A 27,576-nucleotide genomic window follows, 5' to 3' on the forward strand; every position below is an offset into this window, starting at 1 on the left:
GGTCGAACCTACTAGAGCGATTTGTTCTCATATAGATTCACAGGAGCTTCATTAACAAAGTAATCAAAACTTTTTATTGTCGATTAATGTCTTTTCTAATTTCATTTTGTATGTTCCTAGCAAATACGTATAAAATATTTATCATTTGAAGAAAATTTCCTCAATTTCTTTCTCACTCATTCATCGTGTCCTCTAAACATTTAAAGTTCAATAAAATAAAATATATAGACTAAAATGTATAATAACATGTTAGTATATAATTTTAAAAAAAATGTTTGGAGGGATCGTGGCCTCTGTTGGTCCCCCTTCTAGCTCCGTCCCTATGTATACGAGTTTATAATGATTTTGTCATTTCATCTATCAAACAAATATTAACAAAATTTTCATATTTTCCTTTTTTTATAATAGATTTTCATTTTTTTTTCATACTTTAGAAAAAAAGGGGGAAAAAAAAACAGAGAGACTAGCAACATTCGGAGGAATATTTTAATTACTACTCCCTCCGTTTTCGTATAAGTGTCAAGTTTTATCATATTCAGCGTTTTTAATAAAATGTCAAGTTTGTGTTTTAAGGATACGATTTGTCAATTATATCCTTTGTCAATTATTGTTATCTTTTTCAATATATTTTTTATATATATTTGAAAAACTAAAGTTTTTTTTTAAAAAAAAAAAAAGAAAGTTTGTTTTTTTTTTTTTTACTATAGGAAAGTTTGTTGCTTCCTTATTATATTCAGATTTAAACAAACGAGGGTTGTATAATAAAAAGATAATGTGTAAAAATCCACTTTCTTAATTTGGTATTATCATTCTAACTAAATACTTATACAAAAATGGAGAGAGAGTATAATCATCATGCGGCTATTTGTTGTTGGTAATTCTTTCTTTTCTTTACTAAATTATTATTGGCAATACTTTCTTTTCTTTACTTAATTATTATCGGCAATTCTTTGATCTGTCGACTCCATATTCATACTGACACATAAATTGTTATATGGCTATCATCATTAGTACCAAACAATTTAAAATAAAAAACATTAGCAACAGTAATTATAACTTTAGTTGCAAGCTCAACTTAAAAGTGTTTTACTCCTAAAATAATGGGGAAATAATTAAAATAATGAGAGAAAGAGAGAATGATCCAATCCAACGCATAAACAGCTGCCTACGTGTAGTGGGCGGTGCCCTAAGTGGGAGGGAAAGTCATGTGATGTTGACTCACAAAAAAGTGCCTTTGTGAGAGTGATAATAGGAGCTTACTAGTAATTTAGGACCATTGGTATCCACTCATTCACAATCATTCGTTACATTTGAAACACTACATTATTTTACTATATTTTTATTCAAACTCACTAATTGATTTTAGAATTTTAAATGCAATGTTTTTTTTTTTTTTGGTTAAGTTAAATGCAATGTTTTATTTGGAGGATGAAAAACATAGTTGTGTTAATATATGTGTTCTGATATGGTGAAAAAATTGTTCGATCAGTGTTTGCAGTTTGCACTCTTTAAGACGTTTGCAGCATTGTTTAAAATCGGACTGCTTTACATTCAGCCATGCCACAGTGGCCCCTGAAGTAATCTTCTTTTAGTTGCAGGAAGAAATCTGTGCAAGATAGATTATCAACTATGAAGTTCTGAGAATAAAATAACTCATTTCAACTGTATACCAATTTGGTAGTGCATTGTAGCAACCGAACAGAATTACACCTTCTATGGTATGATGAACCACTCCAATATTAATACGAGATACGACAAAACTACTCTTTGAAATAACAGAAAAAGACAAAATATTTTGAAAATCTAAAAATGATTTGGAGTAAAAATTCAACTAAGATGGACTCCGCTACTTATACACTAAGTGGGAAACCGAAACGAAGAGAATCCAGAAAAACGAATCAGCTCAGAAACGGATACGCTCCGTAACGGATTCATCGAATCATGGAGAATTGTGCGCTAACGAATATGTATATGGGATATCCATTCAGAAAAAAATCAGAATCGAGTTGAAGTGGATTGATACGAATTGAAACAGACAACACACATTAAAAACATGTGCGTTAATCTGCACACTGTAATTAATTAAAAAATTATTTAATTAAATTGCGGTATTCAAAAGTAAGATTAAATGCAGTTTTACCCTCCGTTTTGTTTAAACCGGAATTTTACCCCCTGTTTTAAATTCCGGACTTTCACACTTTGTTATAATTTTTTTTTGGATTTTGCCCCCCTATTATATTTGCTTATGTGTTATATTGTTTTCCATGTCATTAATTATTTATTATTAAATATTATCTTTTTTTTTTTTGAATGAAAAAATTACTAAAAAAATTCTAAAAATGACAAAAAGAATATCAAAACGAATAGGGAAAAAAAGTAGAAATAAATAAATAAAATAACTTTAAATAGCATAAACAAATATAGAAAAATTCAATAAACCTCCAATAACAAGTAAAAAAAAATAGTAGAAATCACAAAAAAAAAAAAAAAAAAACCAGTAAAATACAAAAAAAGTAATATATCACCAAGGCTCAAGCCTGCAAGGACGGCGGCGGTGAGTCTGTGATAGTCAAGATTGTGTGCGGAGTCCCACGTTTATAAAACGGGGTACCCCTTGGACCCTAAGAAGTCACCCTCCCATATATAAACACTACTTACGTGTGTGTTCCCTCAATGTGGGATTTAAATAAGCTTTTTTCAATTCACACTACACTAGTAGTTCAACATAGGAGTTTATTTTTTTACCAACTTCCCTCCAATTTTTTCACTTGTTCCAACTTATGGTTTTCATGAGCATAACTCAATTGATAGTGATATTATATTTTATTGCGGAGCTAGAGTTCGAACGCAAGATCTTCTATTTATTCATTTTAAAAGATCAATTTCTATAGCAATGAGACTGCTTCAAATATATATATATGATATGATATGAGTGAAATTATAATAAGGGTATTGTTTACCGGCCAAGATGATAGAGAAATTAAGCGAGCCACTTGGGTGTGGATGTATCATTTGAGTTGAATGGTGTAAATTTTCTTCTTGCTTGTATTCTTAAATCGCAAGTCTCTCGATGTAATGGGTTAGAGTATCCCTCGTTTAATAAAATCTCTTGCTTACTGAAAGAAAGAGAAGAAAACTTATGCCAACTCTTCATATTTATAATAATTTTATACTCCGTTTTACTACTTGGTGTGAGATTTGGATAATTATCTATTTTGACGCAACATATCCCCACTCATCCAAAGTCTCACATTTTTTTCTTTTACTAACAATAACAACGCTTTTTGTTCCTCCAAAGCACCATCAAAACCCTCTTAAAACAAATTAATATTCATACACTACACTACTTTTCTTCCTCTCTTGATCAGAACCTCAACTTTGACGTTAGTCATTAAGACTAATTGTAAGACACTAGAGATCACAATAATGGGTTAAGAGCGATCAAATTATTGACTTTGACACTACATCCTTTAGGGGTGGGCAAAAAAAACCAAAAATTGAACCGAATTGTAGAATTAAATCGAACCAAACAAAAAAAATTGAACCATAACTAACAGTTTTAAAACTAAAATGAAACAGTTTGGTTCGGTTCATGATTATCAGTTTGGTTCGGTTCGGTTATCTTAATAGTTCAGTTCTTTTTAGTCAAAAGTTAGTTATAGTTTGGTTCAGAACCATAAAACCAAACCATTTTAACAGTTTGGTCCGGTTCGGTTAAAAGACAAACGGTTCAGTTCGATTCGATTATTATGAATTTTGAAAACAGTTTGGTTCAATTCGGTTCGGTTTTCCTTAAAAACCGAACCATGCCCACCCCTAACATCCTTGATCCAAAACTCAACTAGTAGACTATGATACCATTATTATAGACTATGATACCATTATTACTTGAGGAAAACACCAAGTGATTAACTTATTAAAACAAAAACAATCGTTGAACTTTAAACTTTTAAAATAAAAAACAATCAAGAAACTAAACTTTTAACTACTATTTTAGTAAAATAATTTGTAAGTTGAGATTTTAAGGCGTCATACTCTTGCTAAGTTTGCTGGCAAGAATCAACTGCGCACAACTTAATTAGGACTGTCCATCATTTATCCTTTTTAGTGGGTCGGCTATTTTCTTATTAAACAAGCAAACAATGCCTTAGCACCTGGCAACGATTTCTCCCACTTTCTTCCACATAAAATTTAAATAAAAAAATTAATATAAATTACTTTTATAATAAAAAAGAAAAATTAACGACCTAAACAGGTGGGCACACACCCTTCCAATTTAACACAATTTAACACCAAAAATGCATGCAAAAATTACAATGTGGATTAACTAAAACTATATATGAAGAAAAGGAACATCAAATATTTTTCTTTTTGCTCTAATAAATCTTCATATTAGTTGGTCTCTCTAAAAAAAATATTAAATAGTAGCATATCGTAATATTGAAGAAGTAGTAAATCGTGAATCTCTTTTTTATGATAGATTTGAGATAAGAGATGATGATGATAAAACGATTAACGACAACAACTAAAAAGTAGAACCCGTTTGAAAAATAACACGATCAAAATGGAGATAATGAGCAATACGAATAACATGAAGTAAGCTCCACATTTTAGCGCCATGAAAATTATTGCTACCAAGATTTCAATAGAACCTTGGATAAGACTACCTTGAGCGTCTTTAAGTAATCTGCCACAAGTTGGAAAGTCATTCTTTTGCTATGAGCTCCATCAACATTAAACTTAAAGCTACATGTAGCAAGAGTCTCCCATTTTTTATTAATAATGAAACCAAAGTTATCCATGCCGCAAGTTTAGCAATATTTTCATAAACCATTTGCACTAGTATAGCTATTTGAAGGAGCCAATTTTGTTGAAAATTGGAGCACTCGTTAAACATCAATTTGTTACAATCCTTCCACAAAACATTAATAGAAACACAAACTCCAAGACATACGTATTTTCAATATCTTCATTTTCAAAGTTATATTCAAACCAAGACATGATACCTAGGCTAAAGACTTTTGCCCATTATTCCTGCTTGATGATTGGGTACCAAAGTTCATTTGCTCGATCACAAGACATGCATAATAGATTTTGGCCCCTATTGGCAACAAGGACAACTATTGTCATCTATTATAGGCCAAATGCATCTAACGGCCATTTAAGTTAAATGTTTTCAGCAAGTTAGTCCGCTAATTTTATTTTTTTTTTTTGTAACAAATTGGTCCTTTTAAGTCATAAAATATCTACATTTCCCTTTTTTCATCCAAATTCTCTAAAATGTGTTTATGTAGCCATTTAATGCTAAAGTGACAGATCCAAATTTACTGCTCCAAAGACAGAGGTTCATAGGTGTATTATTGAATCTTGATTTGAAATAAAATCAATCAATTACTTGATTTATAATGTTGTTAATGATAATTGTCATTTATCAAATTAGGTATAAATTTTGAAGGAAGAAGAAAATGAGTATAAATAATCATTTTTTGTGTCATAAGGACTTTTGGAATCTTCCACCTTAGCATTATAAGGACACATAACTCTTTCAGTGAAATTGGAATAAAAAAGGGTAATGGTGAATACATTTTATGGCTAATGCTACGGTGAACAAATTATCTACCGAATATGAATTTTACGAAATTCATTGTTGGATTGAAAATTTATATCGTATAAATCATCCATAAATTTTTTAAATTTTTTTTAAAATCATTTGATATATTATTGAGACCCATCAAGATTTACGTTATTTAATAAACCGTTAATCTTGATGTGTCTCAATAACATATCAAATGATTTTCAATTTTTCTAAATTTTTTTATGGATGATTTATATGATATTAACTTTCAATCAAACGGTGGAGTTTATAAAATTCGTATTCGTTATAATGTTATTCATGACTGGTCCACCATGGACCACTTGATAAAGTGGTCCATATTAGAATTTACCTACATTTTATGACTTAAAGAACCAATTTGTTAAAAAAACTAAAAAATAAAGGACCAATTTGAAAAGAAAAGAAAAACATAAAGGACCATTGTGTTACCAACGTTAAACTTGAAGGATCGCAATATACATTGAATGTCTATTATATTGATTTTGTGTCTCTCCTCATTAGTCATAGGTCTCCCATAAACTACTTTACAAGGAAAAGAACGAATCATATTAAGACATTTCCATTTTTAAACCAACTTGAATTGGTGAGAATCATTTTTCTCATTGACATTTGTGTCCATGAGAATAGAGTCAAGAGAAAACTTAGCATTGGTAGAAATGCTCCGATTTGAAAAATCTAAATGGAACTCTGTAGATTCAAGTTTGATAGCAGAGAGCTAAGAGCTAGGAGTAGGACATATATTTAAACCTACAATACTTCGCTTCTAATGGTATGACGAATGAGAAAGCAAAAAGAAACATACACCAAAAATATAAATTGGATTTCATGCAATCAACATTATGAGCTTAAGGTTCAAGGAGATTGAACTCTACTATGGAGTTTACCTATTTCTTCTATGATCAAAACCTTCTTGTGCAGACTTGGGAGGAAATGTCGACCTTATAGAGCAAACTTGCAGACTAGAGCAAGTTGTGACCAGATAAATATAGATCTCCTCATTCGATGTGATTTCTTTGTACTTTCTCCTACATGATACCATTAGAAGCAAAGTATTATAGGTTTAAGTTCACGTTATATCTTTTATCTTTTTCTTTTTTTGATATATGTTATCCGTTCTTGGTCAATATTTTCTATGATTACATCACATGGAGTATTTGACAAAGATGAAACACCAAACTTTGGTATGAAAAAGCTTGAACCAGAGAAAGGTGTCATCATAAGAGCTCGAGACTTACTTTATTCTTGGCAACATGCGCATCAAAGTAATCAAGCTCAAACCAGTTAAACAACCCTAATAATGTTTGTCCTGTCTAGAAGTATACTTCTAAAATCATGCATTAATTTTAGAAATGTGATGAGTGGTAAAGTTGATATTCCTTTCATTTGGTTCAGCAGCAGAGTAGGTTCTATATAGCTTGTCTGGTGGTTAAGGCTTATCTGATTTGATAATCTTTGGTTTGGAGGGAACTAAACGGTTGATTGTTGTAGTTTGTGTTGGCTCAATTATGCAGTGAGTTGGTGCTAAAAGTTATGGCCTTAGAATATAATGGATGGATATATATACTGGTTTTATGGCTTTAGCTACTTCAACAAGTTTAGATAGTCTTGCGTCAGGCTGAACCAATAGAATTCAGTTTAACATAGTTACATGAAGTTGAATTTCATACTCCAAAACCTAAGATTAAAACTACTGACCCTGTACCCTTTATTCAACTCCAACCTGGTTATAAAAGGGTCCAAATTTGATCCAAATATTCATTGACAGTCCCTGTTTGCCTTAAACTGACATAGGATCATCAATATGAATCATCATAAACATCCCAAAATCTTTTTGAGATGGCTCTTCCATCAGTGGTTGTCAAGCAAAACAAATTGATCACATTTGGAGAGCTATTCCTCAAATATTTTTCACCATTTATTCTAGGGAAATATACCTTTGTGAGCCTATCAGAAAATGAAGAACTTGTGGAGTACGAATACCAAAAGTCAAAGGTCCTTGCCGGTTGAGTTTCTTCCATTGTAAATGAACCTATGAGATCCTGAAATTTCTCTAAAATTTCCTTGCCCAAATAACAAAGTCAAGAACATAACCTTGATCAACCAGCTAATTTGAATCATTAATCTTCTTGGTGAGACGTTCTTCCATCTCTCAAATGACAGTTTGATGGCTTGTGGAATCTGCCATCAATAAAACTAATCAAACTCCTATTGGGTTAATCAATATGGACAGAGAAGAATATAGTAATGAGCTTATTTAATTGATCGATGAAGTTTTTTTTTTTTTTGCGGCTCAGGAATTCAATGCTAATATCGAGAGTTTAAACTCTAAAGCATGATCAGTTGGGTAAGAAAACCAATCTAGTCAATGCAGAAGAAGAGTAAAGAGAGGGGGTTGCTGAGAGTGATCAATAGCTAACTCTAACTCTGTACATAAGGACAATGCTTTATATGCGACCTCAATGGGCCAATTCTTTTGTTAGGTTCTGCAACTGAAACTGAACTAAATAAATAACATCCTTTGCCACACCAGCACAGCAAATCAACTGACTAATGGAAATGGAAGAAATTACAGCAAATGACACAAAAATAGCTTAAACAAATTACTACTGCATCAAATTCAGAGTTTCAGAAACAGAATAGTAACAATCATTCACTCAACATAACCAAGGTATATTCAAGCAATCAAGCAAAAAATATTTACGAAAAAATAGAGGATATACCATTTTGAGAAATTGATGGAGCTGGAACCAGAAACTGGTTACTGTTAATGCAAATCTAGGAGTTGCTTTTCTACTAGTAATACAAGTACTTGGCAAGAAAGCCATCTTTTCCTCCTTACTCAGTGCATCATCAACTATCTCTTTGCCTTTTGTACACCAGAAAAATACTAAACTAATCCTATAGCCTACAGTTTTCTTTGGTTGTAGTAGCAGCAATATGCCTCTATCTTTGCCAGCATAGAAAATAGTTACAATTTGAACTAAATTAAATCTTACTTTTTAATTAGACTCTTCCAATGTCCAAATGGTTCCTTCACACATGGAAAGTCATTCAACCCATCGCGCTAAACAACCCACTTTTCCTCGTCCATTTCAGGGACTACTACATCTACCCTCATTGTATGTGCATAATTCTTTTCCACCGGAGCCCCAGCCTGTGAAAATAGCTCAACAACTGCAGGCAACATACCATAGTACCTTTTCAACTCATTTACCAAAGGCGGATCTTGAACATGATAGACATATACTGGAGGTACAAAATCATTTATTGTAGCCTCCTGCCAAGCATGCTGTCCATCCCTCATCTGGTGTTTGTATGCTTGACAATTTCGCACTCTATGGCCTTTAGGTCCCACCTGTACCTCTGGACAATATCCACAAGTTTGGACAGCATATGTCTCCATAAGTTTTGAAGCTCCTGTGCACATTTTCTTCCAGGCTTTCATGCCTCGGACAGCGACAGCTGCAACGAAGCGCAGACATAGTTAGCTGAGTTGACAGGATAATATGTATGTTGCGAATAAATATAGAATGACAGAAGAAAAAGTACGTGTTCATTAACCTTGGATGTCATCACAATGCATTTCCATAGAATTAGTGTCTTCATCCAATCTCTTTTTTTGATATGGAAGTCCATATTCATCTATATCTTTTTCAAGGGAAATTTCTTTAGGAAATCTTTTCTCAAAATCGATTATCCGACCAGCAACACAGTAAACAGGAAAGGTCCTTCTCCTGGTAGGGTACTCAGGTATGTCGATACCTGCCTGGATACACAATTCAACAATTGCTGGAATTCGGTCCACTTGAAGCATTTCATTATGTGAAACAGCCCTCCCAATTCTATCATACAGATGAAATGACTCTACGTGAGGCAGAACGTGTTCAATACCTCCTTTGACCCAACTGTGTTCTTTGCTGGACAAGCTTCCTCTAACATTGCATGTTTTAATTTGATGTGGTGGATCACCAACATGAACGTCTCCACATATGCTGCAAGGAATCCAAAATATCAACTTAGAATGTATATCCAAAAATCCCTAGTAAGTTTAAGCATCTAAAGCTTAAAGTAACTAAACATTAAAATTCAACATTTATATCCCTATATTAGAAGGAAATACCTAAAATATACTTAATACAACATTAACAACGTATTTTCTAAAGAGTGAACAGGCAGGTTGGACCTCGAAATGCTGCATCGGTCAAAATAGTCCCTCATTTTTGGAAATTGGCAAATACAGGCAAATACATCTCTGAAATTGTAATAAGTCATTCAAAATGATCCTTCCATTAACTAATGTCTTAGAGACTATGGCATGGCACGCTAATCGGAGATATATTGCACGCTGATCCCACCACATCAGTGTGAGCTTATTAGAGACTAATTTGCCTATGAAATTTAGGACATATTAGGGACAAATTTGCCAGTAACTGCAATTGGGAACTAATTATTAACAAATTAGTCAATGAGAGACCTAAATTCATAAACAAATTAGTCGTTGGTGTGGTACATTGATGTGGGATCAGCATGGATGAACCACAGTAAGGGCCTGTTTGGATTTGATTCATTTTTTAGCTTATAAAAATAGCTTATGCAAATAAATAAAGTTTTATGTTAATTCCTAAGTTTTCACTAACAAAAATTGTATCTTTATAAGGTTTTTTCTCATAAACTACCTTGAAAAATTTATAATATTGCATAAAAGCTTATTTATTTGCAGAAGCTGTTTTGCATAAGCTCAAAAATAAGTCAATCGAAAAGGACCCTAAGTTAACATATCGTATCATAGTCCCTGACAATATAAAAGTTAACATAGGGATTATTTTGACCTACACTCCACTATTTCAAGTATGTATTTGCCAATTCTACAAAATTAGACGCAATTTTAACCTTACAATTCCTATGATCAATTTGCCTATTCACTCATTTTTCTGAACTATTCAGCAAACCACTCTACTATAAAGTTCCAATAGCATCCCACCGGCAGCTCTTCTATGCCTCTACAGTGAACTATTGACTACCTATAAAGCACAGACACTCCTTGGATTAGGTATGTCCCAGTGTAGGACACGACACTGACACTTATGATCACATTGAATCATATCATTTTCTCAAATTATTATCGGTATTGATGTGTCAGTGTCCAAGTCGTCCGGTGTACGTGTTTGTGCTTCATTACAAACTAATCATACTTGAATAAAAATTCTACATGTAACAAACATACTAAAATCTCAAACAACAAAAATGAAAAAAATCAAAAGTTGAGAGTTATAACATTACCTGCATGTATAAATAGCGATATATTTAACAAGTCTAGAAACACTAGACAATAATTCAGATCTAGCAGCATAAACTTCTTTAGCAACTGGAATCAATTTCTGAACCAATAAACCATTTTGCGGAGATTGTAAAATAATCTCATCAACCTTTTGTCTCTCCTTTCTCCTCTTTCTACCTTCACGTTTTAGTTCATTGATACTTGTTACCAATGGTTTCCTCTCAAACTTTTTGAGTTTTCTTGGAATATTATCGTAAATGGACACAGTCGAGTATAAAACACGGAAACGTGTGGTTGTATGTGTTTGTGTGATTCTTTGAAGGAGAGAAGAACTAGTCGATTGAATGAGTTTTGGAAGCATTGTTGAACATTGGATTTAGAATGATGAGACGGAAAAACGGAGCGAACTAAACTTCGACTGTGTCTTTGTTATCAATGACGGCGGTGAAAGAAGGATTGGAGGTTGACGATGGAGAGGGCGGTATGCAGTGGCGGAGGCCAAAAGTAGTGTGGGGGGGGGGGGGGGGGCTGTAAAAAAAATTTAATTTATAAATCAAAAATGCAAATTATATTATATACCAAAAAATTAAGTTGTAACAACTAATAAGCATAAAGTTAAAGTTGATCATCAACAAAATTAAGCTCTAACTTAAGCTGAGTCCATGCTAACTTAAGCTCCTAAATTTTCCCCTTGACTGATACACCAGAAGCCTCATGCTTCAACAAATAACCAAGACAGCACACACCCAGATATTTATCAGAGCATGAGGATTGAACACTCTCTAGGATTCACAAATCATTTAGGTACAATTTTACAACCTTAACAATGTTAACATTAACAACTCAAGATTTAAGAACAAAACCAAACTAGTCTATCATAATTTTACTAACCAATATTTCTTCTCAAAAAAATTCTCAAACAATTCTCAAAAAATATTTTAATTGATTTTTAAAGAAATAGCAATACAATCCAGTCAAAAAATAAATTGGAACCACAAAAATTTCATATAATATATGTTGTATAAATATTTATGACAAATAACTTTGATGCCACTTGTTAAAATTTCTGGATCCGTCCCTGAATGTATTGGTACATTAGATCAAATCATTACTAAATTAACTATTATTTTATGTATTAAAATACTATTTGTCGATTATTATATTTCATAAATGATGATTTCATAAGAAAAAAAACATGATTTTATTGTTTTATAAGCATTATGCTAACATTTTTACATTTTCTTCTCAAAAAATTCAATAATACTGTAACTATTATGAGTGATAAAAAATTAAAAAAAATATAAAATTTTATTTTTTTTTACAATTTTGATAAATAGTATTTAGTTATTATAATATTTTAAATAATAGAAAAATGATTTATTTCGAAAAGATATTCATTTATCTAGTAATTTAGTGATCTATTATACCGGTACATTGAAAGTTGATAGGTGTACCATAAAATTTCCCATAAGTATAAGCTAAGTTCTAAGCTTATCTCTTAAAATGATGGACTCTAAATCAGGCAGGGCAAATTTAGTGGGCAGAGTACTTCAAATGTGATCCATTTTTTGCCATAAAATTAGCGCATAAATTTTGTTCAATAAGAACATGCACTAGAGTAATGCTATCGGTCTCATGCAGAGCATCTATAATGTGAAGGATGTTTGTAACATAAACATGGAAGGTATTATCTCGTCCAACCTTCATCAGTTCAACAACTTTTTTTCTTAACGGTCCAACGAATTCGGAAAAAATTATAACTCTCACAAACAATATTATTATAACCTTTGCTGCGAAAAAATTCAAGTCCAATCTGAATAGCTCGCAACTCAGCCAGTATCGCATCACCTCCAACATCATAGTGAGAATAGTCAGCCACACAATTCCCTTTGTGGTTGTTGATGACATAAATTTATATAATGTTTTCCAAATTAGTTTTTACGAGCCAAAAGTATGGAAAAGATCTAAGGAATTAAGTTAATTGAGGAAGAAATAAGAATAGAAGAAATTACATAAAAAACCAAAAATTGAAGAAAATCTGCTGAGCACATATCATGCTACGATGAGATGCATCGTGATAGGAAAAATTAATTCGAAAAAATCTACTGCTATTACGAATCTTTTATAGACACCCTTTGTCTTAAATTTTCAAGAGAGAGTAAGGACAAACCATCCAACAAAACTTGCTTCAATTGAGTCTAATTAATTAGATGATCCTTCTTGTTGAGAACAAAAAAGTTAATAGCTAAACCAAACAAGATAGAGTCAAGGGGATGGGGAAACAAATCCTGAGTTCTCAAAGAGACTGCATCTATCAAATACATCGCCTCTTATCATTAACAAAAATAAGTCATTAACAAAAATAAAAATATTGTCGCCGTCTCTTCTTTTCACCACCGTCTCTCTCATCTTTCGTCTCATATCAACACCAGTTACCTCCGTCTCTTTTCAATCGGCATGAAATTTCTCACCCCCTTCTTCATTTCATGAAATTTCTCGACCCCTTTATCTTTTGAAGTGAGAATTTGGAACTTTTAGTTAGTTCACAATTCACATTGTTATCCTTGACTATGTGTATATCTTTTTAGTTATCACTTCAGATTGTTATTTTACTATATTATTCAGTCTTATTTATCCACTTTAAATGCATATGTAGTTCACACTTCCTTGATTATTATGGCATGATGTTGTTTAGATTCAATTGCTCTATATGATTTAGTAACTAGGGTGGAATCAGGATGAGTGGTTGAAATGATGTTTGAACATGCTGTATTATAATTCTTTCATTTGTCTTGAAATGTTTTTTTAGTTAAATGATTTAGTATGTGTTTGGTTTAGCGGTGGTCAGAATTGAGTTTGATAGAATTGAGTTTGACAGAATTGATTTTGATTAAAAGTGAGTTGAATGTAAATTGATTTATGTTTGGATGTATTAGTACAAAAGTGATTCTGACCAATTCATGTTGTTTGGATATTTGAAATTAAAATTGATTTTGAATGTATAATTACCAAAATGGGTATAAGTGTAATACCAAAAAAAAAGGGTATAAGTGTATATATTTTTTTTTTACAATCAGTATGTGTATATTTAAAACTAAATAAGTAAATATAATTTATTATTTCAATACATGGATTTTATTATTTTACGTAAAAGAATTCTCTAGAACCTAAATTTTGATTAATAAAAAAAATAAAAATGACTCTTTAATTAATCTTTCCAATTCCAATGAAATGATAGAACTTAAAAATTCCATCTTTCATCTCCCTCGTTCTCAACTTTGTCTCTGAAATTTCTCAACCTGTGTATTTCTTCAAGAACTTTATTGTTGGCTACAACAACATTAGACCCACCAACACCTTTTCTTTCCTCTTTCTTGTTGGCAAAATCCCTTGTTTTTGTCGAAGATTCTATGAAATTGACTGTTTTCCTCACTATTTCTCTTCATCTTCCACTTTCATTTTTATTTTCCATCAGATCTGCTTATTTTCCTCACTATTCAAGCTTGAAGATGTTCAGTGGAGGAGGAAATTGAAGAAGAAGAAGTTAGGGGTAGTTAGGTAAGTATACATGTGACTGAAAATTAATAGCTTGGATTCGATTCTGCTTTGACGTGGAAGCTCCAAATTGTGGCTTCCAAATTACTCACGTCTGGGCAGTAAACCGTGTAAAGGAGAATCAATTTTGCTTTTAGCCAAACAAACCAGAAACTGCCAGAATCACGTTCGGAGAAGGAAGACTCACGTTTGGGGTTGTGAAACTCCAAACCAAACAGACGCTTAGTAACTAGTCAAGTTGAGCAAATTCATATTGAAATTCACAACTATGAAATAATTGTGTAATGACACCGTTGTTTCGAAGCTATAAGAAGCTATCATTCCTCTGGTTTGAAGCTATGGGAAGCTAAACACAACTATTTTTTTAATTTGCTGAAGCTAAACAACTGTTGATGTAAGTGCTAAACCCAACTCTTCAATTTTTTCATTCTTTATTTTCAGTAATATTATGATTTTGATGGTAATTCCTCTATAATGTTATACACGATTAGTCGTAGTTAATTTGAAAAAAACAAAGTCCAGAACCAAAAATTAAAACTGACTGTTCACATGCAAGCGACCAAGTGGTATTAGCAAATTCATTTCCTAGTCTATTCCCGTAACATAATGCAAAACAAATCTATAGACACGACGATCGGAACATAATGCAAAACAAAATATTTGATATTTTAGGCTCAACCATTTGCAAGTCCATTTCCAGATCAAACAATATATCTAGATACAAAAGAGAAAGACAACAGAAAGTTCTTCTAATTAACTTCAAAATTAACAAAAAAAGAAAAGTAAATACTAGGATCATCAAACCATGGAAATCCAAACCAGATGGATTTGGATTCTCTACATTTGATCTCTCTAAATTCATCTACATTCAAACAAATATTAACTAAGAAAGAAAATATTGCATATCTAAGTGCATTTATGTGTGTTGTAATGACAAAAATACCCTAAAGTTTTGCCTAAATGTAGGAAATGTAGGAAAATATGACTTTAGGGAATCCAAATCCCCAGATGAACAGCCTTACAAAGTTGACCATTAAAAGCAAGAACATGTCAACAATGCATATGAAATATTTTGTACCTCACGTCAAAAAATTTACCAACTCAGAGAGCAGTGATTTTCCCCACAGCAACAGTTTTTCCTGCAGAACAGAGTATGTCATACAGCTTGAACATATATAAATAAATATCATAAATACATTTGCAAGTTGAACAATCGTCATAATCCTTACCTTCAGTGCGAAGAGTGAACCTCCCTAGTTGTGGAAAATCAGAGAACTTCTCAACACATATCACGTTATTAACCTGCAAGCACATCACAAAAACAGGATGAAAATAAGCACTTATAAATAAATAAATAAATAAACAAATAAATAAATAAATAAATAACAGAAATGTGAACGAGTACCCTTGAGGTACTTGTTAAGGGTTATAAAATGAAAAGTACTGAATGAAAAATATAAACTTTTTAAGGCTAACATATCAAGTACCATACTATTCATTAAATAATGTTTATCTCTAGGTTTCTCAACAAATACCTTTGGGCACTAATTAGCAAGGCCCAGATGAAGAAGAAAGGGAAAGAAAAAAAAAAACTAGGTTTAACGATGAAAGCATTTCTCTCTAAGACTACAGAGCTATTCTGCACATTCTAGATGAAGTAGAAGTCTTATCATAGCCCTGGGAATCCCACCTACAGCAAGTCAGCAATGTAATAAAAAGGGAAACTTGGGGTGACAAATAGCACAGGTTCACGGAAAGGGTCAACAGTAAAACCACCAAGATCATGGCAGACAGCCTAATGGTAGATGAAAGTGGTGACTGTAACCATTGGGCAACAGTTGGTCCTGTTGCTCACAATTTTTGTATGACAGGTTGATGCAACCTACATCGTAATCATCTTCTGATAGACATCACTTTTTTTTTTTGAAGAACTGATAGACATCACATAGGAATGGCTTGATTCGCGACAAAATGGTGGACAGTGTGTCCCTTCGGAGCATTTTCTACCTGTTTCCAAGCCAAGAATATCTTGTCATCCAACTTTTCCAAGATGACAATTCACTAAGGAGGTGGTCGGCTCACAATTGTCAGCAACGAAGGCAACACTTGCCCCACAAGCTAGCATATCGGGTTGAATTAGACCGAAACTCAAATCCTATGATGGTAATATAGCCATCATGGATCCATTGGGCCACCAGCAAATGTCCCAGTCCTGAGCGCAAAGGTCCCACATTAGATAGTGATATGACCTAAATAGAGGTTATAAGTGGGAACAAGTGAACAACCTTCACCCCATCAGCTAGCTTTTGGGGTCTACGAGGAATTACTTCACCGAATCAATATTAGAGGTACAATATGTCTAGTTACACAATATTCTAGAGTGACAGAAGAATACTAACTAACAACTGATTCCGCTAACAGAATATAACAGCTATCTGCATAACATTAGGGTAATGTGACTGTGACATTGCATCTTTTAATATTGTCCACCAATTTAGTGTCAAACAAAAGATTGGCCACCAATAAAAAAAAGATACAAATTAGCTTCCAGATTTGTGATGTAAAAAATGTACCTGAACACGGCATAATACAATAGCGCCATTCTTTACAAAGAGAACTTTCTTTTTTATAGGCTTCCTTGTCTTTGGATCAATTTGTTGCAATAGCTCAACAATCTCACATTCCTCAACTACAGAGTGGACATGCAGAACAGCTTTGTATCCAGCAGTAAAAATAGCCTGCAGAATTTATATAAAGATGTTAGTTTCTTTGACAATAGAAACTACTGCTAACTTCCAAATGCAAAAAAGAGAGGATACACACATTGTCCAGTAATTCAAGGATCTGCAACTGAGCAACAAACTCAGTAACTGTTGATATTGGATTTGCTGCAAAAAGGGGAAAACAAAAAGTCAAAAACTGCGTAAGAACCACCATACAGCACATGGATCTCAACATAAATGACATAGGTCTCGATATTTAATTGAGTAGTACTTGAAGCACGTTTATGGTAGGAAAAGGTCCTTCAGTCACCGTCTGGAATCATTATGATCAAATCAATTTTTTAAACCCATTATAAATTTATGGGTAAATTTCAAATCCAAACAAAACAATACAATTTGAAATTGTTTGGAATGGGAACTGAGGTCATAGTATATTAGTTAGGCTAATTGTCATGGCATACTAGGAGGATTAACTTTTCATATCAGAAAAAGAAATGAAATACTTCCAAAATAAACTAGCTTTTACGCGTTGCATCAAAATTGTTTTTTAATTATGCTTTCTATAACACATTCTTAATAAAACTTCTCCAATAACTTCTAAAATGTACTATTGTTGGGATGCATCTTTCAAATGCGGCAAAATTTAATGAGGTAGAAAAAAAACTCCTCACCAGCACTAGACAGGACGAACCCAGACAATATGTCTTCTTCTTCAACGCCAGATAATCGAACCCGTAAATTTTCACCAGGTCCAGCGAGTGTAACCCGATTTTCATCGATATATATAGCAACAACTTTTACATGATCCTGCAAAATAATGTACCGTTGTCACCTAGTTCAACAAATAGGAAAAAGCAGACGAAAGAACGGAAGGACAAAACCCACAACACACTAAAAAGACTACCTTATTTGGCATGATCAAAAGGGAATCTCCATCCCTAATAGTACCAGATTCCACTTTGCCCATAACAACAGTTCCCATGTCTTTGAATTTGTCAATTATAGGCATCCTGCACATGAGAAGTTCAATCACAAAAAAACAAAAGTTGAACTTTAAAAATAAAGAATTATAAAGGACCTCTAGGAGGGAAAAGGAAGCAACAAAATGTTTAAAATGCAGTACCTGAAAGGACTTTTGGGATCTCCCATAGGAACTTCAATACTATCAAGGGATTCAAATAAGCAAGGTCCATCCCACCATGAACAAAGACTTTTATCCAATCTAGTTTTTATGTTTAAACCCATGAGCCCCGATATTGGTAAAAATGAGACATCTGTTAAATAAAACAATTACTAAACTAAGTCTATTTGCATAATCCGTTAAACCGGGAAAAGGCGTGCACAAAATATGAAATTATTGGTTTTGTCAAAAAAAAAATGGAATTATTGGTAGGAAATGATTTTTAAAAAAAGACACTTTGGAATCCTTTTATAATCTTTTCAAATCCCACACAAGAACTTGCAGGGTGGGAAAAGGATAGCCTTTGCACGACCTAAATACTATCAGATCACAATCCTTACTTTCCTAAAAGCAAAGAGAGCTTCTTTTCATTCCCATATAATAGTAGGTTTACATCATGTATCCATCCCTTGAGAACTTAATAGTAGGTCTACATCATGTATGCATCTCAGTGCACAAAGAAACTATCAACCTTTCAGCAATCTTCAACATGTCCCAAGCTCTGGAGCATCCACCAAACACAGCATTCGCCACCCCTCTAGACGAGAATAAGAAATTTTTAGGAGTGAACTACGGTGGTAGACAGTTTACCATCCCGGTCATGCTCCCAGTGTTAAAGCAACATAACCCACCCACTATTTATCATTTACACCAACATCTAAAAAGAATAAACAGACAAGCAAAATAATAAGTTCCCACATTCTTCAGCATATAAAAGGCAGAAGATACCTTTCTTTACATTGTATCCTGATTGCTTTAGAAATGGAATCATCTTTGACTCAATTTCATCATACCTAATAGAACACCACCAGTAAGTTATCTCTTTACAATTCCACATAAGCTCATACAGGCAGCGAGAGAGAGAGAGAGAGAGAGCTCTAACCTTTCTTTTGACCAGTTTACTGTAGGATCATCCATTTTATTGACAACCACAAGCAGCTTAGTCACACCCAATGTTTTTGCAAGCTGGACATGTTCACGAGTTTGTCCACCTCTCTCATATCCAGTTTCAAACTCTCCCTTCCGAGCAGAAATTACCTGATTGATGAGCATAGATCACGGAAAGGAAAAGACAAACATATTATCAAATGCTTGTGATGAATCATATACTGAAATTCAAGAAACAGAATGAGTGTCACATATCAACTTACCAACACTCCAATATCAGCTTGAGATGCACCACTGATCATATTAGGAACATAGCTCTTGTGGCCCTGCATAAACAATATAATTTAATATTAAATGTTTGCTACATTAGCATAAAATGATGCTGTTTAAAATCAAAGATACTATGACAGACTTTTAGACAGAGAAAGTTCGCAATAATCAATCAAAAACAGGAAACTATTATTACGCAACAGAATATGCATTCCGAGACACAGAAAACTGATCTGAGGAGAATCAAGCAATACATATACTCACAGGTGCATCCAAAATGGTAAACCTTGTTGTGTCTGTCTCAAAATGTGCTCTTCCAACTTCAACAGTCTTTCCCTGTAATTATCACAACTTCACTCTCATTATGAGTCCAAATCAAATTCATGTGGTTAACCAAAAGTGGAGATCTACATTAAATGGGATAAAGCAATTAAATGTTATCCGCGAATTTATTTATACCTTAACTCTCTCCTCCTCATTTGTGTCCATAATATAGGCCATGTACCTGGCATATAAATTTCAAATCATTAACTTGATATTAGTATCAATTATATTAACTAAGCTAAAAGGTTCCATCCCCTCTCCCAACAAGATTTGGCTGCGCTAAAGTGAGTTGAGACTAAATTAAGTAATCTCAAACAGGTTGATATTACTTAATTTACACTCTAAAGCAAAGTGTCACCTTAGAAGAGTTCAATCCCCCTAACAAAAAGAGGAAAAACCTGCTCTATTAAAAAAAAATATATAATAAATTTAAAACCAAATTAGCGGCATCACACATTTTCATAGTTTGTGCACCTCAGCTGCACTGTTTAAGTGAAATATACAAAATACATACAACAAAGAAGCTAAGAAACATTGACACAAAGCCATGTAGCCATGCTTCAATTAGGAGTCCAATAGTTACAAACACAATAAAATACTGAAATTTTAATTAATGATACTGCTCTAAATTTATAAACTACTGGAAAATGCAAAGTAATTGTCTACGTAATAGAGAACCATGTTTGAAAGCAAACAACAGCAACATAATTTATGAACTTTCCTATATTAAAATTTAAAGCTTGTGTGTGTATGTCATGATTGCTAATGCTGAGGGCTTCTTTAAGCAACTCAGCAAATATTTTTCTCATCTCAATCTGAAAATGGTATCAAATCCTTCGAACTGCGGCTTGAGACCGGAGTTTGAATGTTACTGTCCTATGATGGCATGACACCTTTGTACCAAAGGTAGAAAACTATTGGACATTCTAAGTAACATGTATCATCCCATTAAAATTTATTAGATTATACTCTCAAATTCGGTAATTATCAATAGTCCAACACAAATTCTACGACTTTCTAAATCGTGATAATTCAACCCGGTCAGTGCAGTACCCTGCCAACTACATTAATTAAGACCCTAAGTTGCAGCAAACAAATGATGATGAAGAAAGCAGAATTTGGATAATATAACAATTGCGATACAAAGTACTAACCAGCTTTCTCGACTTTTGTCCTTAGCTTCTTTCTCATATTTTTGGATAGTTCGATCATCAACTTGCCCACTGAGGAAAAGTATCTGACCTCCAGTTGTAGATTTGCCAGCATCTAGAGCAAGAAGAATAAATAAATAAAAAATCACCTCTAGAACAACATTATACTGAAAGAACACAGGAACACAGACCATGCGAGAAAAGCTGCTTTTAAAATCTGTTAAAGACCCATACTACTTGAATAGCCAATGAATTGTAGATTAATCCTGAGACAAATGAATCGCCATATGAAAAAAGAAAGTAACAGGAACTGAGTCCTTATTCTTATATTAGACAAATGGTAGATAGGAGACTAGCTCCTTACAACTTACACAATCCTCATCCCCAACACCTCTTCTTTATGCAGTTCTCCCTGCTGTCCTCCCTCAGCCCTCTTTTAAGCTTTTTTTTTTTTTTTCAAACTGAACTCACACCTCCCAGACTTGTCTCCCGTGCTGCCACATATCCAGGCAATTACAACAAATCCCCCACACATATTCCCTTCCACCTCTCCTCTCTTACTACCATAAGTCTTTTATTTTTCCTCACATGTTTAATAATATGTGCATACCTATTCAAAGCAACTTTATTCTGTGTTTGGGGTTGGCTTAGTATATTTCAGAAACATCATAAAAAATTGATTATCCTCCCAAACTAATCAAACCAAACAAGTTACTAGACATATACAGATTATAGGTGAACTGCCACATGAATAACAAGTGAGGAGTGAAAACCCACCATCCAAATTCAGAGGGCAGTAACAGGTAAAGAGAGGCAACAACGGTAACCCCTCTAGTAGTCAATGACCAAAATCTAAAATTCATTTGATATGCAGTTGAATCAATGGACATTCAAATACAAGCCTATAATGCACTGATGATAGTGATGAAAGACCATAATCTTGACCAATTTAATTGAAGTTGAACAGTGATAAAAGCTGAATAAAAGACAAAAAAGGAAACCTGTTAACCTATATATTATACTGGTATAGCAACCATGTGCTATTCATCAACTTACCAACATGCCCAATAAACACAACATTCAAGTGCCTTTTCTTCATCAGCTCATCTTCTTCATCTTGAACGGAAAGAATTTCCTTAACTTTGGCTACAAATCAAAGTCATGGAGTGAGGACATGAAAATAGATGTTGATATCTTAATTGGCATTGAGTAGTCTAACTTCAAAACAACAATATAAATGTGCAATACATGCGCTATGACATACTAGAAAACCAAAAACATTTCAATACCTTTTGGCTCGGCCTCAACGGACTGAGCCTGAACCTCCTGCTTTGGATCTGAAACAGTCAAATTGAAATCTCTCATATCTCCCTCGTTAAGTTATACTTATTACAGAAGTAACCAATAAAACAATCAACAATGAAAATGTAAACATGAAAATGGAAGGCAAAAAAAAAACACAGAACCAACCACTTCCTGACAACAAACCTTCATCCATCTTATCAACATCTGGCTTTTCATCCTCTGGATTTACCACCCCATTAATGTCTTCTGCTTTAAAACAATCAAGATTGGATAGAAAAATTGAAAAAATCATACACAGCCACAAATACATAGTAAAAAAAAAAATTAGCCTATGGATTACCTGCTGAGTCAAGCTGTAAAGAACGAATGTCCTCCTCAAGATCTACCATCCAAACAAACATAAAAACATTACCTCCGATTCCCCTGATTCCTTAAAACCTTCAAGAAAATGCTTTTGATTGAATTAACGAAAAGCAATAAAATTGTTTTAAATTTTTATTTTCTCGAGTTTGATGGAATCAAAAGGAATTGTAATTTATATTTTCCTAAGCAACAAAGAAAGAAAAGAACCAATCTGGATAAATAGAGAGAGGAAAGAAAGAAAATACAGAAAAAAGAAAGAAATCGTAACAGAGAGAAGAAGAGAGAAGATAGAGAGGCTGTGTAATAATAGGAGTGAGTAAGGAAATTTCAATTCCAGGGTTATAACTTTTATTTGGGCTTTTGGGTCAACAAAACTAACTAAAAGCTTCTCTTTAGTCCCCGTGTTTCTTTTCAGCCCCTAGAACACGCGAAAAAATTTGGTTTCTTGAAACCGAAGTTTTTTTAGTGTAAATTTTACACTTCAAAAAACTTCGGTTTCTAGAAACCGAATATTTTCGTGTGTTTTAGGGGCCGAAAAGAAACACGGGGGCATAAGGAGAAGCCATCTAACTAAAATTAATAGCCCAAAATATTATAAAAGAAGGCTACTTTTCTTTTTTCTCTACTCTTCTTTTTAACCAAATAAAAAATAATTATTAAATATATTAGACATACCATTATTATTTATTCTTTAATACTATATTTATATGTATTAGCTATCCGGTTCATTAGCGGTTCAACCGGTTAAACCGTGAACCGGAGGTCTCACCGGTTCAATCTCCGGTCCGGTTTTTAAAACATTGAGAAAACGGAGAGAAAATGGAAAAGAATCAAAAACATTGGAGGACAAAACTAAAACTCGTGCTAAACAAATTTAAGACTACCCATAACTTGGTCGTTGAATTGAGCAACTTCCCGAAAAAAATTCTGTTTTTTCTCTGTTTATGCAGTTGTAATTTAGATGTAACATCACACGAATAAAGACAAAAAAAAATTATAAATCAAGTCACAGCCCTAATAAAGACAACCACCATAACATGCAACTCACAATAATCTTTTTGTTTTTAGGGATGTTGAATTTGTATTTGCATCTGATGATTATCGTTTACTTTTTTGTAACTACAAGTAGAGTAATATAACAAAAAACACAGTATAACACTTTGTGTGAACAGAGCAGAATCATGCAAAGTGAAAATCACATGCCCAATTATTAACAAACGCACAAGGAATTGCAATCACTAGAAATGAAGCAGGAATGAAACCATAGCAAGCAAAACGAAGTCATATTGAACGATCAACGATTGATAAAGCTAAGATCTAAGTAATCTATCTATAACGGATTAAAATGAAACATATAACTTTGATGGGGAAGAAATGAATGAAGTTAATTGCATAAAAGAGGATAATAAATCGGTATAGGATAGGATGTAAGATGAAGAAAACGTACCCATGGTATGGTAGAAGAAAATCACGAGAATCTGAAAAGAATGATACTGCTGCTGCGCTGCGCTGCAAGGGTTTCGTGGAGCACGCAGTTAAACACCAAAACAAAGAGGCGTAAGTTTATGTATGCCAACAATATTCCAATCTTTTTCTTTCTTTTTTTTTTCTTCTTTTTTCGGTGGTAGTTTTTTTTATTAAATTATTTTGGCTTAAATGCAGTTTTGGCCCCTCAAGTTTCATAATTGCTTGATTTTGGCCCTCTACATTTCAATTGCTTGATTTTAACCCTCTAAGTTTCACAATTGCTTGATTTTAGCCCTCCAAGTTTCAATTGCTCGATTTTGGCCCCCCAAGTTTACCCTATTTTGCATTTGTTAGCCCCCCGTTGACTTTTTTGACTATAAATTGCTTATGTGACATTTTAAAAAAATTAAAAATATTTTTTAATTAAAAAATAATAATATTTGCTTTTATAAAAATGTATTAAAAATTGTTTTTTTAATAAAAAGTTTAATAATTATTTTTTATTTAAAAAAAAGTTTACAAAGTTTTTAAAAAATAATTCATAAAATGTTTTTTTTACTTTTTTATATAACAAAATTATTTTACAAACTATATATAATAATAAAAAAAATTATAATTTAGTTTTTAAAAAACAATTTGTAATTTATTTATTTATTTTTAAATACTTATTTAATTTTAAAATGCCACATAACCAATTTTTAATCAAAATATTCAACGGGGGGCTAGCAAATGCAAAAGGGGGTAAACTTGAGGGGCCAAAATCGAGCAATTGAAACTTGGAGGGCTAAAACCAAGCAATTGTGAAACTTAGGGGGTTAAAATCAAGCAATTAAAATGTGGGGGACCAAAATCAAGCAATTGTGAAACTTGGGGGGCCAAAACTGCATTTAAGCCAATTATTTTTTATAACTAGTTTAAAGACTCGCATCATATTTGAGTTTTGGTACAAGATGAAGAAAAAATGAAAAGATAAAAAGAAAATTATCTAAGAAAAAATAGTCTCACTAGCATCAGCTAGCAAGAGGAGAAGACTCATTTCATTCGGCGGAACAGTCATAGGAAAATAAGTTTCAGGATTGCGAGCTCCAGGTTATAGATAATCGCTGCATAGTGGCGCCACTCATTTACATAATTAGATAACAACTTAATCACAATTTTGGAGTCAGAATAGCACCACAAATCCTTAATGTCCAGCTCCCAACCCAAAACTAAATCATGGTACACTGTCAATAATTCCGCACGAAGGATATTCAAAAAGCCTGTATTTCCAGCAAAACCGTGCACCCACGCCCCGTCAGAGTTCCGAATCAAAATATAATTAGAATTATTGTGTTAATTAAAATATTATTAAAATATAATTAGAATTATTGTGTTAATTAATTCTTGTAAACTTATTTATTCAATTTTTTTTTGTTTCGGTGATAAATAATGGTCTCGTGTATATTTTTAATAAAAACTTAAAAAAATTATTAGGAATATTTAGGGTAATTTAGTAAGTTTGATACTAATTAACTTTAATATATTATTATTAATGGTTTGTTTCAGTGACAAATAATGGTCTCGTTTATATTTGTAATAAAAAATTAAAAATTTTATTATAAATATTTAGGGTAATGTAGTAAGTTTGAAATTAATTAACTTTATTATATTATTATTAATGTTTTTTTAAGTAAATATTATTATTAATGGTTAGTAGTAAACTTTGTAGTAATATTGTTTATGTTTCGTTTATAAAAAAAAATTGTTTATGTTTCTTTTCTTTTTTTTTTTTTGATGAAAAATATTGTTTATATTTCTTTTTTATAGAGTATTTTTTTTATTTCTATATTCCTATTTTTATGGGGTTTCTTCTTATTTTTTCTGTATTCTTTTCCTATTTTTATGTATAGATTATTCTGTTTTGTTGCTAACTATAATCTGTTTTGTTCCTATTTTTAAGCGTATCATCTTTCTATATTTTTTTTTAGTAAAATTACAATGAATGATATAAAACTTGTAACGTGGTTTAAAGTAATAAGGATAAATTAGTAACTTTGGTGGTAATCGATTTTAATATATTGGTAATAGATACTAAGACTTTGTTTGTCGATAACTAATTGAGTTTATAGTATTGGATAAAATTAGCAATTAAACATTGTTCCTGCTAAAGAACTAGGGAGGTTGATTCAGTGATGGATAATCGAATAGGTATATTGCTCTGGTTAGTATTAATTTGGAACGTACCTTGTAATGGCCAAGGGATGAGGTATTTATAGGCCTTAGAGGTAGTTAGTTTTTGTCTTTGAAGCCCCCATTTCCCACGTTCCAAGATTATGGAGTAGTGGGGTTCGACTGGCTGCATCGTGGGTGAATTTGGCCTAACGGGCGAGTTGAGCCAACTAGGCATTTTGGGCCTATAAGGCCTTATGGATTATGGGCTAGTATCAATATTGTAATGGGCCTGAATGTATTGGGCCCTTATTTGGTCGCCCGGTCCACGGCCCTCCAAGCACAAGGCTCAAGGATTGAGACATGGTGCTAGAGTGGGCCCTGGCTGTTCGTTGGGCTTGATCTCTTTTACCCGGTACAAACATATATATAAATATGAAATGACATAAAAAAATGTTTAATTAATATTTAATTTTTTAAGTCCCCTATTTTCATATTTGTCGCAATTTTATTCCTAACTCATTTATTTCGCCATAAAAGTAGCGACTTTTAATGCCATAAAAATGTGAATTTTGATTTTAAATGAGATATTTCATCTTTAGATTTAATGTTAGAGACAATAAATCGTCTTATATGACGCTAAAAATCACAATTTTTAGAGTAAAACTATGAATTGAGACCAAAATTGCAAAATATGAAAAGAGAGACCAAAAAGTTCGATTTTAAAATAGAACCTATTTTTTTGAGTTTGATAAAATAGAAAACCAAAAATACGATTAAGTCATTTATATATTATAATTTTTTTTTCCACCCACACTATTTTTTTTGCTCCGCCACCAGCTCCATCAACATTAAATTTAAACTTAAGGTAGGAGGGTCTCCCATTTGATATTAACTAGGGTGTGACCCGTGCTTCGCAAGGGTGGATTAAACCTAAAATCGGATTTTATAAGACTATAAAAATCGAAGCTAAACACAAAAATCAAAAGAAAATATTAATCCAAACAAAAAAGAACAAATAAAAGTAGGAGCTAAATACAAAGCACTAAAACAACATTAGTATCCAGTAATTAAGAAATCGCTCGTCAAACTGGTCTCCCCACAATAAATCTGCGTAGAAGTCTTAATGGATAATCCATAGTCAAACTAACAAACAACATTAAATAGTACCATTACAACGGTCCCAAATATTTTATAGCAACAATTTTTATTAAAAAAAGTTATTCTTGTTTTAAATAATTATAAAATACAAAAGTTTTGATTTTTGAGGTAGAACTGTTAAAATGGACTAACCTGCTTGGGATCGCTCG

The 27,576-nt window shown here is 32.6% G+C and overlaps 2 protein-coding genes across 13 annotated transcripts; both read right to left on the bottom strand.

Annotated features, from left to right (window-relative positions):
- Positions 1-6,415: 6,415 nt before the first annotated feature.
- On the bottom strand, positions 6,416-11,752 carry LOC123905871 (APO protein 3, mitochondrial-like). 2 transcript variants are annotated; one of them, XR_006808565.1, is made up of 4 exons: positions 10,895-11,752; positions 9,176-9,606; positions 8,335-9,076; positions 6,416-7,792 (listed from the first exon to the last, which is right to left on the bottom strand). XR_006808565.1 is itself a non-coding variant. In XM_045955644.1 (3 exons), exons 1-3 carry the CDS (start codon positions 11,251-11,253, stop codon positions 8,679-8,681), a joined length of 1,188 nt encoding a protein of 395 aa, XP_045811600.1. In that variant the 5' UTR covers positions 11,254-11,752; the 3' UTR covers positions 6,416-8,678. The 2 variants fall into 2 exon arrangements, 1 of the variants encoding a protein (XP_045811600.1); XM_045955644.1 differs by having other exon boundaries at positions 6,416-9,076.
- Positions 11,753-15,089: 3,337 nt separating this feature from the next.
- On the bottom strand, positions 15,090-24,251 carry LOC123905880 (eukaryotic peptide chain release factor GTP-binding subunit ERF3A-like). 11 transcript variants are annotated; one of them, XM_045955709.1, is made up of 18 exons: positions 24,099-24,251; positions 22,629-22,670; positions 22,472-22,534; positions 22,273-22,320; positions 22,040-22,129; positions 20,987-21,098; positions 19,968-20,013; positions 19,773-19,844; positions 19,502-19,564; positions 19,234-19,388; positions 19,080-19,144; positions 18,294-18,444; positions 18,075-18,180; positions 17,842-17,977; positions 17,271-17,335; positions 17,021-17,185; positions 15,677-15,749; positions 15,090-15,586 (listed from the first exon to the last, which is right to left on the bottom strand). In XM_045955709.1, the coding sequence occupies exons 1-18, from the start codon at positions 24,100-24,102 to the stop codon at positions 15,549-15,551; spliced, it is 1,494 nt and encodes a 497-aa protein (XP_045811665.1). In that variant the 5' UTR covers positions 24,103-24,251; the 3' UTR covers positions 15,090-15,548. The 11 variants fall into 11 exon arrangements, with proteins under 11 accessions (XP_045811665.1, XP_045811643.1, XP_045811656.1 ...); XM_045955687.1 differs by having other exon boundaries at positions 22,454-22,534; XM_045955700.1 differs by having other exon boundaries at positions 22,472-22,537.
- Positions 24,252-27,576: the final 3,325 nt, after the last annotated feature.

This window comes from Trifolium pratense, linkage group LG1 (assembly GCF_020283565.1).
Source record: "Trifolium pratense cultivar HEN17-A07 linkage group LG1, ARS_RC_1.1, whole genome shotgun sequence".
NCBI classification, from domain to species: Eukaryota; Viridiplantae; Streptophyta; class Magnoliopsida; order Fabales; family Fabaceae; genus Trifolium; species Trifolium pratense.

What these genes read in the sequence shown, in the direction of transcription:
- LOC123905871 (XM_045955644.1), bottom strand. Translation starts at nt 11,253, where the DNA reads ATGCTTCCAAAACTCATTCAATCGACTAGTTCTTCTCTCCTTCAAAGA. An exon ending in ATCGCTATTTATACATGCAG is followed by an intron (nt 9,607 to 10,894) that starts GTAATGTTATAA and finishes GATTCCTTGCAG; the next exon opens with CATATGTGGAGACGTTCATG. An exon ending in GCATTGTGATGACATCCAAG is followed by an intron (nt 9,077 to 9,175) that starts GTTAATGAACAC and finishes GCTTCGTTGCAG; the next exon opens with CTGTCGCTGTCCGAGGCATG.
- LOC123905880 (XM_045955661.1), bottom strand. Translation starts at nt 22,689, where the DNA reads ATGTTTGTTTGGATGGTAGATCTTGAGGAGGACATTCGTTCTTTACAG. An exon ending in TTTACAGCTTGACTCAGCAG is followed by an intron (nt 22,538 to 22,628) that starts GTAATCCATAGG and finishes ATTGTTTTAAAG; the next exon opens with CAGAAGACATTAATGGGGTG. An exon ending in GTAAACTGGTCAAAAGAAAG is followed by an intron (nt 19,145 to 19,233) that starts GTTAGAGCTCTC and finishes GTGTTCTATTAG; the next exon opens with GTATGATGAAATTGAGTCAA.